This window comes from Equus quagga, chromosome 11 (assembly GCF_021613505.1).
Source record: "Equus quagga isolate Etosha38 chromosome 11, UCLA_HA_Equagga_1.0, whole genome shotgun sequence".
NCBI classification, from domain to species: domain Eukaryota; kingdom Metazoa; phylum Chordata; class Mammalia; order Perissodactyla; family Equidae; genus Equus; species Equus quagga.
In genome coordinates this window covers 49,816,600-49,833,038 of record NC_060277.1, presented here as the reverse complement: position 1 = coordinate 49,833,038, position 16,439 = coordinate 49,816,600, and the positions used below count along the sequence as shown (strand labels likewise).

At 40.9% G+C, this 16,439-nt stretch overlaps 1 protein-coding gene across 4 annotated transcripts in view; it reads left to right on the top strand.

Moving 5' to 3' along the window:
* SH3BGRL2 (SH3 domain binding glutamate rich protein like 2) overlaps positions 1-12,542 on the top strand; it is a 68,630-nt gene extending 56,088 nt beyond the window's left edge. For all 4 annotated transcript variants that reach the window (XM_046676480.1, XM_046676478.1, XM_046676481.1 and 1 more), the window contains exons 3-4: positions 6,188-6,268; positions 9,532-12,542. In XM_046676480.1, coding sequence (XP_046532436.1) covers positions 6,188-6,268; positions 9,532-9,543 — 93 coding nt within the window. In that variant the 3' untranslated portion in view covers positions 9,544-12,542. The remainder of the gene's footprint in view (positions 1-6,187; positions 6,269-9,531) is intronic.
* The last annotated feature ends 3,897 nt before the right edge of the window (positions 12,543-16,439 follow it).

Genomic DNA, 16,439 nt, shown 5'->3' with positions numbered 1-16,439 from the left:
TGGTCAGAAATGTGAAACATGAATTAGGAATTTAAAATCCTCATCTTTGGGCTTACTCATATTTTTGGTTTTCGGCATAAAAATTGCTGAATGAAGCTGTTTCAGACAACTCCATCTTACATTTCCTGCCAGAATTGGAACTGTCAACTATTTTTTCCTTCTGTATCAAGATTTCATAAAATAGAATATAGCATTAACAGTCCTTAACCATTTAATCAAGAAATTCTGCTAGAGGCTACCCTCAGGCTTGGAAGAAATTGTAAGAAAAGGAGCCTCTGCTCATTTTAAGCAGCAGCAGCCGCAGCAGCAGTAACTCATAGAGTTAAAAATAATTTTAAAAAAATTTTCTTTTGGGTAAACACAGTTTCCTTTGGCTCCTTTAGAACTGGTTGCTGCCACCATTTCCCTGTGGCCCACGTGTTGTTTTTGTTCCGTGCAGCCTCCTATTTGGATATGCCCTTGGCGTGTGGAAATAATACGGGGCTGTCACTTAATTGTCCTTGCCTTAGTGTGGGAGGCGGTGCAGCTCCTCCGAGTGGCTGCTGTGGGTTTTCCCCACTGTTCTCTTAGGGAACAGCAAAAAGGCAAAGAACTTTGAGGTCTTTGTCTCAGATGCTTGTCTAGGCTGCAATGGTGGAGCCGTGGCATGCAGTAATGTCCTTAGGAAGCTCGGTGGGTGGAGGAGGCTGCCGTGAGCTCTCCCTGTTCTTGGTTCTGTCTGAGCCTTTACATGTCTCTGACATTGGTTTTCACTTGAACGCAAGCAGAAGTATGGGTGATGGAAGCTTGCTTTTTCTTTTCAACAGCTGTTTAGCTTGCTTTATTTTTAAAATTTCAGCATTTGGGTAAATGTTCTATCAGTAACAGTGCTCAGTTATGCTGAGATCTATAGAGTCCAGAAATTTTTCTTTGCATAAGCAGTTGGCACTAGAAACAAAGTGAATTTTTCATCCTTTGTCTTAAATGTAATAAAAACCTACCAGCTTCTGAGTCTGGGCAGTTTTATCTTGAATATGCTTTGTGTGTTTGTGTGATATTAACTAATCATTATATTCTATAGACACAGAAAGTTGGTTGTCCTGAAATGTGCAGTTTGCAGACAAGCAATTAGACACTTCAGAGAGCGTGTCTTTGACTCTAAGGAATTCAGCAAGCCCATTTAGAAACTTTATAGTGGGTTTTTAAAATACAGTGCTTTGAACTTTTCAAGTACAATCCCTAATACATTTTTTAAAATATAAGCCTGATAAGTGAAATGAATTTGATAAGAAAGCAAATCTTTCTCTTTTATTGGAGAATGCCTAGGGCCATAATATCAGAATTTATATCTTAATAGCACATGATTTTAAAATTTCTAATACTGGAGCCAGCCCAGTGGCGCAGCAGTTAAGTGCACATATTCTGCTTTGGTGGCCCAGAGTTTGCCAGTTCGGATGCTTGGTGCACACATGGCACGGCTTGGCAAGCCATGCTGTGGTAGGCATCCCACATATAAAGTAGAGGAAGATGGGCACGGATGTTAGCTCAGGGCCAGTCTTCCTCAACAACAAAAAAAGAGGAGGATTGGCAGCAGATGTTAGCTCAGGGCTAGTCTTCCTCAGGAAAAAAAAATTTCTAATACTGTTTTACTCTTAAATTATTTCACATCATACTATTTAATTTATTATCCCTGAAAGGAGGTATTAACTATTAAGAAATGCTAGACTTTAAATTATCAATCACCTACGCATTGCCTAAACATGGTAAAAAAAAAAATGTAAACTCTTACACTTTAGATTCACCAGGCCACTCAAAACCTTTCAAATGTCAGGAAGTAAATTTGTTACATAATTCTTTAAAACCCGTGAGTAATACAGTAGAAATGGGATTTACTCAAATTGTGTTCCTATGAGATTACCTAAAACATGACATGGCAGTCAGTAATTAGCAACCAGGACTCATTCATCACTTGACAAGCATTGCAACCTGGTGTGTGTCAGGTACTGTTCTAACACTGACTTTTCAAAATGATTTCCTTTAAGTTATTCTGCTTTTAAAGTTAATTACCAAGTAGTATATTTGTCACTTTGGAAGGAACTGATTAACTTAAGTCACCATTTCTGAACTGTTGGGAGGCTCCAATTCAGTATTCGGGCAAGAAGCCCCCTGACCATAGTGATGCGGCATTGAGTTAAAGGTTCATAAGATAAAAATAATGCATATAATTTTTATGACAGAAATATAGTCAAAGAGTTTTTTACATAAATAAGAAATGTTGCCATTCTGAGATTTCTAAATGTCTGAAATCTCTGAATACTTTTGTTTGTGACTAAAATTTATGAGGACGTTTATGGTTCAGTGGTTAAAGGGATTATTTACAATGTACCATATTTTCTCTACCTGTACATATTTTATTTATCTTGTTTTATATTTTTGAAACTTTTTTGTGATAAGAAAGTTGACCTTATTTCCAGTTTTGTGATTTGGAGAATTCTAGTCATTTTAACATTAAGATTTTTAATATACACACTGAAACCTGAATTATACACATCGTGTCATTGTAACTTGCCTTTTGATGTTTTACATGCACAATATTTTTATGTTAGCACTTCATCTTTTAAAGTAGAATTCACAGTACATTTACAGATTGAGTCAGGCATTGTTTCTCATTTTTTAGTTTTTACATTAGTTTTTTTATTCCTGCATTTCGCACTGACATCAGAAATTATTACTCAAATAGAAACAGAAAAGAGCTTTCAAAATTCGAGAGCAGGGACAGCATTTTGATGACTAAGTCACTAGTCCTCAATTTTTTTCTCTCACTGTTGTGTCTTCCCTTTCCTGTTCAGTTCAGCCAGAGAGAGGGAGACATTTCCGATAGGTCTCCAGTAACTGCAAGAGAGGCTGGACTTACACCTGGACACAGCTAACAGCCCATTTAAGAGCACCTCCACTGAATGCGCCATCATTTCATAGAATTCTGGAGCTTCAAGGGACTTGAAGTATCTGAGACAGAAAGGAAGAAACAGTCTGAGGAGGTTAAATGAGTTGATCAAGGTCATATAACTCAGATAGTAGATTTCTGGACATCGTATCTACAGTTGCCTGAGCATATATACCACTCAGTTTCCCAGAAATGAATCTGCAAACAGACGGTGGTCACTGCAGGTGGAAGTACAAGACCTCTCTTCTCCCCAGTCTTGACTAAATCAGAGCGCAACCATATAGCACCTTTTTTGTCATATCAAGAATTTTAATCTGTTTTCTAAGAGCAGTGAGACGTCTTGATGGAAAGGATTTAAGCAGACAATATGATCAAACTTGCATTTTTAAAACATTAGTCTGTCCTTGCTTGAGAATAATTGGGTGGAAATAGGTTAGACTGGAGAAGGGTTGATGAATTGGGATGCTACTGCAGAAGTCCAGCTTGAATTAGAGCGATGAGACAGATGTAGAAAAATGGAGAGATTGAAGGGGTACAGAAGACAGTTACTGTCTAAGGGAAGAGAGGAGTCCTGTGATGCTTGATTTCTGACTGGTAGAGCCAATTAGATGGTGGTGCCATTTTCTGAGAGGTCTAACTTGTGGAGTAGAAGGAAGAACATGAATTGAGATTTAGACCCATTATGTTTAAGAGTCTATGAACAGTTACTTGCTTTTATGGAACCGGAACTGAGACAAGAAATCAGAGTTTGAGATATGGATTTAATGAGGACCTTGGCTGTGAATGAGATTCCCTAGGGAAAGAATTTAGACTGAGTAGTGGCAGAATATGGTATCGAGAGGAACAAGCACACCAAGTTTGACATAGTGGATCTCTACAAGGGTGAGATAAGTCTGGCCATAGTTTAGCGCTTTTCCTCCTATTACCACGTTGAATATAAGTAACAAATGGTCAGGTAGAGAAAGTGTCTATTGAACAGGATTATTTCTTGAACCCAGATCAATGAAATGCTACTCAACTATTTGGAAGCATCTTTGTTACAAAGACTGTTTGTAACAACTTTTTCAGTTCATGGGATTTTCCTAAACTGTATGTCAGATTTAGACCTGTATTATTTGTGACATACTTTCTCTTATAAAAATTCTAAAATTTTCCATAAAATTCTACGAAATCTGTAAAATCCTAGAGCCGCTAGGAACCTCCTGCTGCCCAGCTGATATCTTCTTCACTTGGATGTCTCATATAATTTCTCAAACTTAATATTTCGAAACTCAACTCCAACCTTACCCTCAAAGCTGCTTTTTCTCTGCCCTTTCCATCAAGTCACAAAGCTCAAAGCCACTTTAATTCTTAATTCTCTCTAACCTCCTACACCAATTGCACAATCAAATATGGTCAGTTCTTCCCCCGCAATGTATCTCCAATCTGTCCACTTCTCTCCGTCTCCACCACCATTGCTCTGGTTCAGGTACCATCGTCTCTGACCTGAATTACTGTGGTACTGTTCTCACTTTTCTCCCTTCTTCTCTTCTTGTTGCCCTCTCTCTCAGCCCCTCTCCCCACAGCTGACTTAGGTATTTTCTTAAAGGAAGCTAGAGCATTCTGCTCTCTTGCTCAGAACCTGTATATGATTTCCTTTTTGTACCTGAGATAAGATTAAAAATCTTTTTCTCAGTTTCCAATGTCTGGCATGTGCTGATCCCTGTCAAACCTGCCATGGTCGCTCTTCATGGGTGCTGTTCCCCGTCGTGAATGCCCTGTCCCAGCCCTTTACTAGGCCAGCTCTACTCATCCTTCAGATTTCAGCTTAAACGCCACTGTTCAAGGAGGTCTTTGCTGAGCCTCTCTCTTCAGATGTGTTGCTCCTTCTTGGCGTGGTCAAGGAAGGCCTCTCTTTGGAGGTTACTGGTGTTAGGGCTGATCCAAATGACAGAGGGAGCTACCCCGTTAAAATCTACAGAAGGAGCAGGGAGTGCAAGGCCTGAGGCTGAGATGACCATGGCTTAAAATCAAGCTGGCTTCAAAACCGTGAGACTCAACTTGCTAAAGCTTTTGGACAAGAGTGTCTCTACTCTACACAGAGTGAAAAATGCAAAGATTTCTCTTGAACTGTGGCATGCTTTGCAAGAAGCAGATCTCTATAAGTCATCGACTCTCATTTAGATTCCTAGACAGATTTCAAAAGTACTTGTGATGCCATTGGCTCCACTCAGCAGTGGATTCATTAGGGCTCAGTGATGCTGGTGTACAGAGTGCCCCATACCTGGTTTCCTCCTGGGCGAGAAGCTTCACAAAATACTAAAAGCATCAGTTTCAACGTCAAAGAGAAGTGGGCCCAAATAGCTGTCTCACGTATTGGCTGTCAAACTTGGGCAACATATTTCTTTGCTCTGAGCCAGTCTCCAACTGGGTGGGCTGTGGTGGGCATTCAATGACGTCCTGACTTTAAGGCACCTAGCACAAACCAAATGCCTAAAAATAATTCTGATCATTATCTGCTTATGATATTTACCTTTAGGATAGAGTTATCAAAGGGACTTCTACCAAATTTTAGGACTGCTTTAGATCAGCTTAGAGACTGTGCAGTATTATATATGCAAACTTTTGAAAAGAAACTATTGGTGAACATACTGACCAGATTTCCTTGATGGCTTCTTTTATGAAAGTAGGAAGATAAAAATGATTCTCTGTCTGAGGCAAAGATAAATGTTATAGAGAATATAGTCTCCTCTAGTTTTTATTTGATCTTTTTATTCTCTCTGAAGACATAGTCTCAAAGAATGTGGGAAACTTCAAAAGCAGGATAGAGGCACACGTTGACTGAAGGAGACCTTTATGGCCTTCTGTTTACCCAGTGATGTTTTTTAAGCCCTAGATAACGAAACATCAGGATTGGAATTGGGAGGCAGCCTTCCATGTTGAAGTGCTGGAGTAAAATCTTAGGTCAGAGTGATTCCACACAAAAAAACGTTAGTTTGCATGCAAGGGGAAGGGAGCGTGTTCCAATTTCATTTCTGTTGTCAATGTTTTAGATTTTAATCCTGTCATAATCCTGTCATTGGATTAAAAACTTGTTACATTCATCATCTTGCTCAAGGAAATGTTTTGGCTCAAACAGAGCAAATTCAGTAGATTTATGTAGCTCTTCCCTGGCCCGATTGGAGCAATGGTGCATCTTTTATTTCCATAAAAAAATTTGTCACAAAGACCAAATACAAAGATAATTGTTTGCTTTTGTTTATTTTATCCTCCTTTTTTTCCTAGGATTATGACAGTTTTTTTGAATCGAAGGAAAGCAACACTGTCTTTTCATTCTTAGGCCTAAAATCACGGTTGGCATCAACGGTAGGTAAATCTTTTCTTGTTTTAAAATTCATCTCTCTTGAATTGTTCTTAGGGATCGAGGTTGACGATGTTAGAGGAATGCATAGATAGCCTCCAAGCTTGTAGCTTTTGCTTTCTCAAATGCACTGTTAGAGACTGCCCAGTGCAAAAACACACAGAGAAGCCCAGTTTTTTCTCTTTCCAATTTTCAATTGTTGCTGTATACTCAAGTTTATTTTTACTTATAATTTAGTTTATTTATAATTTATACCCCCTTCTTCCAGGAAGAATTTAAGGTAGCAAAAAGTAGTAAGTGCTTTCTGTTTTAAAGTGCAAGTTTATATTACCTTACATTTTTTGAAATAGCAGAATCAAAGCCATGTTTTTCAAGTCTTCTGCACGTTCATTTACATTGGAAGGGCGATGGTCTGCAATAACAAATGGTCGGCCTTGAAAAGAATGCTGCAGTTCCTGAGTTAATCAAAATGTTTCTGAAGCAACTTCATTATGTCATATGTCCTGCCAAGAACGTAAAAAGCTCAAGCTCTTGTAATCTTTAGACCTAGAAATAATGTATATTATCACGACTTCGTAAAGCATGTGCATCCACTTTCAAAATAGAAAATAGCATTTCTTTATCAAATGAGGTAATGTTTTGTTTGTTATTTCCCCTTTTAAAAAACACTTTTTTTCTGATTATGAAAGTAGCCTAAGCTTATTTAGAAAAATTGGGAAACTACAAAGAAGTACAAAGCAGAAAATAAAAATCACCTCTTATCCACCACTGAGAAAGAACCACATTAACATTTTTGGTGTATTTCCTTTCAGTCTTTATATACATAGCAGTCGAGGTTTTGACTGTATTTCAAATTGAGACGGAATTCTAAAGTGTCTATTTTTAACACTGAATTGGAATGAAAGTACATTACTGGGAGCTGTGATGTCTGTCATAGGGCTTCTGAGGCTGCCCAGCATTTGTACCATTTCTGGAACACCTGTGGGAGGAAGGCAGAGACTATCGATAATATAAATTATACACCAGCCCCTGCAGCTCACAGCCAAGGTGAAATCTTGCTTTGTTTTTACATCAGTGAGCCCACAGATGGTTGTGGGTGGTTTCCATGCACATGTTTTAAACAGAGGCAAAACCCACACATGTAATATTTAAAGGTTCTTAAAACTAATTTTATAAAGATGGAACATTGGAATACTTGTTAGGAAAATTATAGTATTTTTATAACATGTTTCATCCAAAGATACTAAATCCAGATTTATCTTCAAAGAACTAGAAAAAACTAGGGTAGGGGTAATCTAATGGATGTTTAAATCCAGTGGACATTATTGTCTATGCAAAAACCTTTAAAGAAATACTGTGTGCTTGCCATCTTTGTTCTCATTTTCCCCAAAGATGTAGATTCCTTAGAGACTCTGAAGGCTGACTTTTTACTTTTTAAAAATATTGATTGTCTCAGAAATGTCTCAGGAAACCTCTGATCTATAAAATTTGCATCCTCACGTGACTCGCAGTCATAGTGTTGGAGTTGGTCTGCCATTGATGTTTACTTGATCTCAGTGGACCGTTCCAAAGGCAGGCAGGGCTCTGGGCCTCCCCGCCGTGCAGCCCACCATTTCAGGTGCCTGAGACACTCACTCACGCCTGAGACACTCACTCACACCTGAGCAGGAGCACACGGAACCAGAGGGGCAGTCCGTGGAGCAGGGTCTGTGCCGTGCCCTCAGGAGCCGTTCAGGGCCTCATGGGTTAACAGCAACTCAAACTTCATAAGAGAGAAATAAAAATGTCTTCAAGAGCAGTTCAGCATCTTCCTCCTTTCTAGGTCTTCATTTTTCACCTTGGTAGTAATTCAGTACACTGTCTACACTCTAGGCCCAGCAAGTGCAGGCCTAGACAGAGCATTCACAGGTGTGAGGTACTGAAAGGTGGAAGCTCCTTTTCTTCCCTCTGTGCAGCATTTACACGTAAAAGCCAGGGCTAGAAAGCCAGCAGGACCATGTAAAGACACCATTAGCCTCTGTGGTTGCTTCTTAGCGAGGAGAGAGAAGAGGGATGCTAGGAAAAGGATGTTCTTGGCTGTACACGGTTACAGTGTAGACTCCGGGCAGTTCTCAAAAGTGGACAGAGCAGAGGGAGGTAGGAGGCCACAAAATCGTGGCCTGCAGGCCACATTGACTCTGGATGCTTTTGTCCTGCACAGAATTTTTAAAAGAATTTAAATGGTTTGCTAATATTTAAAATACAGGGGCCTGCCCCATGGCCGAGTAGTTAAGTTCATGTGCTCTGCTTTGGCAGCCCAGGGTTTCGCCAGTTCAGATCCTGGGTGCAGACATGGCACCGCTCATCAGGCCATGCTGAGGTGGCGTCCCACATGCCACAACTAGAAGGACCCACAACTAGAATATACAACTATGTACTAGGAGGCTTTTGGGAGAAGAAGAAAAAAAGAAGATTGGCAGCAGATGTTAGCTCAGGTGCCTGTCTTTAAAAAAAAAATAACAGATTTCCCACTTTGCTTGAAAAGTTGGAAGGTGTGGAAACCCTGGGGGGAGCCCACTTTCTCCCGTGGCTGGCTGGAGCCAGCAGTGGCTGGCTCACCATGGTACCTACCTAGCAGAAAAGGAGGCCTTTTCACCAATAGTTTTCAGGCAGAAGACTATCAATTGTAATTTTAGTAGATGCAGAGCGGGGCCTGAAGTAGAAGTCTCTGCTTTTGGATCTCTGCCATTCAGAGGTGGTGTTCACGATACGTAGCAATTGGCTACCCCTGGGTCTCTGACCAGCCATTGCTGGAGCAGGTCTTGGAGGCCCCCTGTGCCAGGTGTCTGTTTAGTGGTTGAATCATGGAGCCATTCCAGGGGGAGGGGCTGGAGTGGCACTTAGAGGATTGGGGCAGTGGCTGTTTACCAATAGATATGGCCATACTGGTGCTCGGGGCCCCCTCCGCAGTCCCCCTGAGTGAGGTAACCCCCACCCCACACACTCTCTCAGGTGTGAGTGGAACAGTACCTCTCAGAGGGGTCTCAGCAGTTGTTGAAAACCTGTGGCTTTCTTTCCACTTTTATATGTGGCAGGTCAGGTGCGTGTGATTTCATTCTGGGCTCTGACCCTGAAAACCAGTTGATAAGATTGCTCTTATCAGTCACGTGGAGTGGTTTATTGTGATTTCCAGCCACCCTGTTCCTGACATTTAAAATATCACTGCCAGGGTGAATTTTGTTGTCAATGCAATACAATAACTGACATTTTTCTTTTTTTTAATAAATAGGCAGAACCTTAGAGAAGACGGGTGGAAGATGATGGAGATGCATTGGGAGCACCCCCTGGTACTCAGCACACACCTCCTTACCTAATGCATCCCTGTGACAGAAGCCACATGCATCACCAGTAACTTTGCTTGCCATGGAAAAGGTGTTTCTGGAAGATGTGGGTATAATGGGGTTGCATGATTGCGCTAAACCAAATCAAGACTGTGGAGGGTTTTTCCTTATTTTCAGAATTGCCTGCAGTTGCCTCACTCCCCTGGCGGTGCTGTTAACCTGTTACAGGTGTACTTCCTTCATGACTGAAAGATAAGTGGGTGGCACCCTTAGAGAGAAAATGGTGCATCTGCCCTGGGTTGTTATTGATGGCAGTATTGGTCAGACCTGCTTCTCTTTAAGCTGCCTGGATTGTATCCTGGAAATTAGTCTGCACGCTATTACACTCTTTTGATCAGAAAGGAAAAAAGCAATGCTGCTTGACAAAGGGCTGAAGAGTTTTGCTGCAGAACCACAAACATCACTATTCCAGTGCTTTGTAATAAGACCTGTAGAAAAAGTTATATGTTCTGCCTTCCTTTCGGTAGTGGAGACTCGTACCCCCATAAATCCTCCAAGCTCCTACAGATGTTTCCAGAAATCACTGTTGCAAAAATGTGTGATCAGACCCAAGTGACAGGAATGAAAATAATTGCTGGTTTGGAAAATATATGTTTCTTTATCTCTTGCAAGGGGAAAGTTTCACCTAAATGCATAAGACTGCTTAAAGATATATTTTAAGAGGTGCACTAATTAGATAGTGAATTTCTAGGCAAATTATCTGACTTATATCTGAAGGCATTTGTGGCTCTAGCAACTTATTTATGCATAAGTGCATGTATTTTTAAATGCGGCTCCCATAGCTAGCAGCTTCTTATTCTATTTTGTGAAGGGATTATATTTTTTTGAGAAAGGAAGATCTTGGTTAGATATATTTTGTGAACCCTTGTTGAGGCATATTAAAAGATACTGATACTGCTGTACAATTTAGTTTTTTTCCTGTGTTACTCCTCCTTGGTCCTCTAACTTTGCTAGGTCATGTTTCTGGTCAGTACACAGTCCCAGATTTTGCAGAGTACTGTAGGTATGTGGTCTCATTCCATAAGAGCACCAGTGAGTTTTCAGAGCAGCATATATGAGAAAGGGGCCAGCAGAGAGTAACTCCGAATTGTGCTTAGTGTGAGTCTCTACTCCCTTTGGAGTGGATGCTTCTAAACACTGAACATGTCTACTTCATGAGGGTAGGGGCTGCTTTTCTGCATTCTTGTTCCTGCTTCCATTTTTTTAGAGTGTTTAGTTGCCAAACATGGAGACAGTCTTGAATAGGATAAAGTCTCAGAGGGCTTAAAATATCCTGTTATTCTCAGCATCCTGGTGGTGGACCTGCTGTTTAGATTCTGAGCTGGAAGTCTGTAAGAAATCGAAAGAACAGAGTTAAAGCCCGGTCACAGGTGTTCTCTCACCCTCCAACTTGCTAAATGTGGACTCTTCTAAAGAACTGCCGAAGGCTAAAACTGAGGTCCCAGCCTGACTCACAGCCCAGGACCACAGCCAGAAGAAAAGCATGCCACAGACTTCTACTTGACTGGAACAGACAGACGATCCACAATTTTCTCTCCAAGGAAAACTGTTGTGAAATCATGGGTATTACTGCTTAGTTGGCATTAAATAAAATCCAGGTCAAATTCCATTTGATAAATCCCAGGGACTATCCAGCAGATTTTTTTTGAACTGGATTTTGTGTTTGAGTATGAGAGTCATCTGATAAGACTTAGAATTGCTATTTATGATACAGCAATTTAAAATATCTTAACGTTACCATGATCTAACTTAACGTTTAGTCTGCTTTTGCCAGTGAGCACCAAGAGCAAAGTTAGTAAGGCAGAGGCTCTGCAAGTTCGATTCTGGCATTGTAGGGTCATCATAATGCTTGCTAGACCAAGAAAGCTACCCAGATGTCTGTCTTGAAACTTTGAATTACTACGGTTATGGTAGGCCCAGTAGGCTTCTCATAATTGGACCAGATGGATAGTAGTGCTAAATTACTACCACAGTTACACATCGTCTACCCCCGCCCCACTTTTTTTTTTTTTTGATCAGCAAAGACGTAGGAGAGACCAGCCTGGCTGGTCCTGTGCTGGCTGTGAGTGAGCTGGACGCACATGTGTGACGTCCACCAGAGGACCCAGGCCCTGCAGATCCTGTGGGATTGCCCTCTGGGACCACGCCGTTCCGAGAACATTACTGTATCCGTATTTGTGCTGTTTTACTGGCTGAATTCCAAACATGTAATCATTTTCTTATTCCCTTCTTTAACTAGCTGCCTCTGGATAATCACAATTTTAAAGCCTAGGAAGGAAGTGGATGAGAAGACATAGATGTAATAACAAGGGCATTGCTAGACAGGATTTTTATTTCCTGTAGTAGGCTTGTTGGGGCAAAGGAAATGTGCTGCTGAAAGTCAAATTATGCTGTTTTACAATTAGATAAAGTACAGAGTACCATCCTGCTGGGTCTGTGCAGACCAGGAGAAGATTTAGTTGGGCAAATACTTGTTTTTCCAAATTCTGGTGTTGTATTAAAGTCAAAGAGAAGAAAAGGAGGATTGTTTTCTTTCAGATTCCAATGTATTTTAGATTTGTTTCTGTTTTATAGATTTATTCAATACTCCCACGTAGATGTTTTTATATTTCATGAATTTAATAATGAACTAAACTTATTTTTGTCCTCTACTTTTGAAAGGTACCAAAGCCGCCTTCTGTTTTGTTTGTCTTGTTTTGTTATTTTAATTTGATTTTGCTATATAGGGTTTTGATTTTCCTAGAAATGCTTCATTTAACAGCTTAAGTGTCAGGGCCCACTTTGAACTGCGTAATTACTGTTTTTAGATTTCAGTTTGTATGCGTTTGTCTCCAAAGACATGGGTGAAATCCCAGATTTTATATTCAGCATTAAAGAAGAATAAATTCCAGAAAACACATGTTCTGAAAATGGAGTGTTTGTTCCCTGCCATTTCTTACACCATTTCTAGTTTGGCTTCTGTTTGGTTGAAACCTTCCTGTTTATTTGGGATGCTGTGCTCCTACTCCCTTCTGGGAACCCCATACCTGAAAGCTGCAGGCTAGTCCTAAAAATGCAGACAGATCATTTTACCGTTCGAGGACACGCACGTGGAGTCCTGCCTGTGTGTGTGTGTGTGTATGCCTATGTGTGTGTATTGGGAGCTAACCACAGAATCATCACAGACAGTGACCAGGACTGGGACAGTGTTAGATCACTCGTCCTGTGGTTGGTTCAGGTGGATGACGGTGGTTTCCTGGGGACACGGAAGCCTCGGGCTGGTGGATTTGCCCCCCTGGTTGGGTGGAGAGCACGGGTACAGTGGAGCCGCAGCTCGTCATGGCAGGGCTGCCTTCCATGCAGCCACCTCCGAAAGCAGAAGACAGCGCTTCTGAAGGCAGCTCTGAGGGCCATCTGAGCACTGAACTATTCAAACTTTACACACCACGACCGAGGGAGGGTGAGGAGGAGATGAAAGAGAACAGGCTGTAAGTTTGCAGAAATGTGCTAAATCACTAAACCAAGTCAGCCAAGTAATCACCGCCTACTTGTAACTCAGATTTTCAGTTTTCCCAGTTCTTCCAGAAATGCAGGTCAGGTTAGTTTGGTCATCCTTCCAGTCAGCGTCTGTTGAGTCCCTAGAATGTAACGGGTGTGTCTGAGCGGGACGACTCTCCACCCTCCAGGATGGGAGAAACAGAGAGGCGGCAGCAGCAGGTGCAGCCGAGCAGTGAGCAAGAGCACTGAGGTCCGTGCATGGCGCTCCAGGCGATGGTTCGTCGGCTGAAACGTTAGGTATAATCTGTTCCTTTGTTTAGTACAAACATTCCAGTTTTTAGAATTATTTCATACGTGCAATGGAGTATATACACATACACACACATATATATTATGTATATATACACACACACGCTAAAATATAGAGAAATAATCAAACCCACCCCTGCGTGCCTGTCCCCAGCTCTCTGCCTTTCCTCTGAGGCACTGTGCCTCATCTCTGACCCTGTCCCGTCCCTGTTCGATAGCGGCAGCGCCTCTCCTGAGCTCTGTGTTGATCGTAGCCTTTCTCTCCTTTATCGTTTTACCTCCATGTGTGTATCTTTAAATAATAATAAATGAGATTAAACTGGATTCTTCTGTCACTTCCTTTTTATGTTCACAGCAATTGAGTGTTATCATTTTGAAACAAGCACCCTAGTTCGTTTGTTTTCACTTCTAGGTATTGTTTCATTGTATGAATATCACGGTTTTTCCCTTCTCCTCTTGCTGGACGTTGAACTGCGTCTTTCTTTGAAATAGAGGAGATGCTGCTATGAACATTCTTTATGATTTCTGGCGCACATACACAGAGTGGATGTGCACCTTGATTGAACTGCTGTGTTGTACAATAAATCACATCATCAGCTTTAATAGATACGGCCAAATTGTCTTCCTGAGTGACGGTACCACCTTATGCCCCCGCTGTGTACTGGAATTTCCAGTACTCTAGCTCCTTGCCAGTGTTTGAGATCGTCAGACTAAAATTTTTGCCAAGCACAGGAGTGTAAAATGGTGTCTCAATTTGCGTATATTTGAACACAAATCAGTTGAACGTGTTTTATTGTGGGAATTCCTATTCTAGAAATGCATCTTCAGTCTTTTACCTTTTTTCCTTTTGTATTATTTTTAATTATTAATTTTTAAAAGTTGTTTATACTTACCTTAATTAATGCTTATTTAACTATTAAAGTGAAGTGAAACCATATTTAGAGTAGAAAAATCCTCTGAAACTATTCCCAGAAGTATGAAAAGCATGCGAAACTTTATTCTATTTGGAGAAAATAAAGTTAAAAGCCTGTCTTGTGTGTTTTTATTGTGTGCTAATTTTCCGCTTATCAGCATATCAGCCAAGAGAAGATGTGCTTTGGAAACCTGTCTATGCTTTAGAACTGTTGCTTGCATTATAGTTCTGTTGGACAATACTGTTCTGTACCAACCTCTACTGAATTTACAATAGAGAAATAAATACCTTTAAAAGGCTTGGGGGCTTTGGCAAAAATATCTCCTTCTTTAACTTGTAATATGAAGGGAAATGTGAACATCTTCTGGAATATAATTTTCTTTTTTTTTTTTTTAAGATTTTATTTTTTCCTTTTTCTCCCCAAAGCCCCCCGGTACATAGTTGTATATTCTTCGTTGTGGGTCCTTCTAGTTGTGGCATGTGGGACGCTGCCTCAGCATGGTTTGATGAGCAGTGCCATGTCCGCGCCCAGGATTCGAACCAACGAAACACTGGGCCGCCTGCAGTGGAGCACGCGAACTTAACCACTCAGCCACGGGGCCAGCCCCTGGAATATAATTTTCTAATCCTGCTGCCAAGATAAATGCGTTTCTCATTTTGTTTTTCTGTCCCTCTAATTTGAAGCATTTTTCTCTGAAGGAGGAGTTCTTTGTCTCCTGGAATAAGAGAGTAATGTGTGTGTTGTGGTATGGGGCATCTTGCTATGTGTCCAGCCTCGTGTTCCTAGATTGTCTTAGAAGGTTGATGTCCCCTGTTGAATTGGTCCACATCAGTGAACTAAGTCATGGTGGGATTTTTGTGTTTTTTCTTTTTTTAAAGATTTTCTTTTTTTCCTTTTTCTCCCCAAAGCCCCCTGGTACATAGTTGTATATTCTTTGTTGTGGGTCCCTCTAGTTGTGGCATGTGGGACGCTGCCTCAGAGTGGTTTGATGAGCAGTGCCATGTCCGCGCCCAGGATTCGAACCAACGAAGCACTGGGCCGCCTGCAGTGGAGCGCGCAAACTTAACCACTCAGCCATGGTGACAGCCCCTGTTTTTTCTTTTTTTAAAAGAAGGTATTTAATGAACCACACAGATAACCATCTATAATCCGCAGAACAGTGATGAATATTAATAGGATTTGTGCTAGATTTCCTAAAGTGTTAATTCTCTGTATCTGTAAAACTCATTTGAGCTCATAAGAGTAAGATGGATAATCTGCTTTTTAAAAGTTTCTTTCTGGTCTCTTTGCCAAAGATTAAAACAGAATGTGAATATCAAGGGAAAATCTCTTCCTCTCCCTGCCCAGACTTTTTAACCTTTTTTTTAAATTTTATTTTTTGCTACTTTCTTAACAAAGTAGTTTTGGGGGAAACCTGTATTATTTTTGTCGTTAAAATAATTGATGGTAACAGTATTTGTTAAGTGGGAGAATGTTTTTTGAATTATTTTGTTTGGGACCCTTGCCTGAAATGAGAGAGTGATTGCATTCTGGTCTTCGCCAGCCGGGAGATGACAGCCTTTTGTGTCTCACCGAGCAGGTTTGTATGTTGCTTTCGGTTGATTAGTTGCTATTCTAATGAACTGCCACACCTATGTGGGATTTATTCTTTGGGCATGGGTGGAACAACTTGTCTGAGAGAAATTCTAGACATTTTTCATGCTAATTTGATTTAGCTTATTGGTATTGTTATCCCATCTGTTAAGTTGAGATAATATTTTTCTCCCTGTCAATCCATTTTATGTCATGTCCTAAAAACATCACTAGGTTGAAATACAGATTCTGGGCTCTGGGACGGTCCACAGCTAGGCTCAAAGATGACTCCAAGAAAATAGCTGTAGCAAAAAGACCAGCAGTTGGCATTGACTCTAATCCTGGACCAGACTCATCCTTCCCTCTCTCTCTTCCTGTCTTTAGTGGTAAAACACTCTTAATCGGCTCCCCGCCACGTCTTAACCAACTAGTACGGTAGCAGAAGTGATGACAACAGCAATGTTTTTATTCCCCAGATTGGCAGCCAGAAGGAGTGACTCCAGCTGCAGCTTCCCGTACTGTAC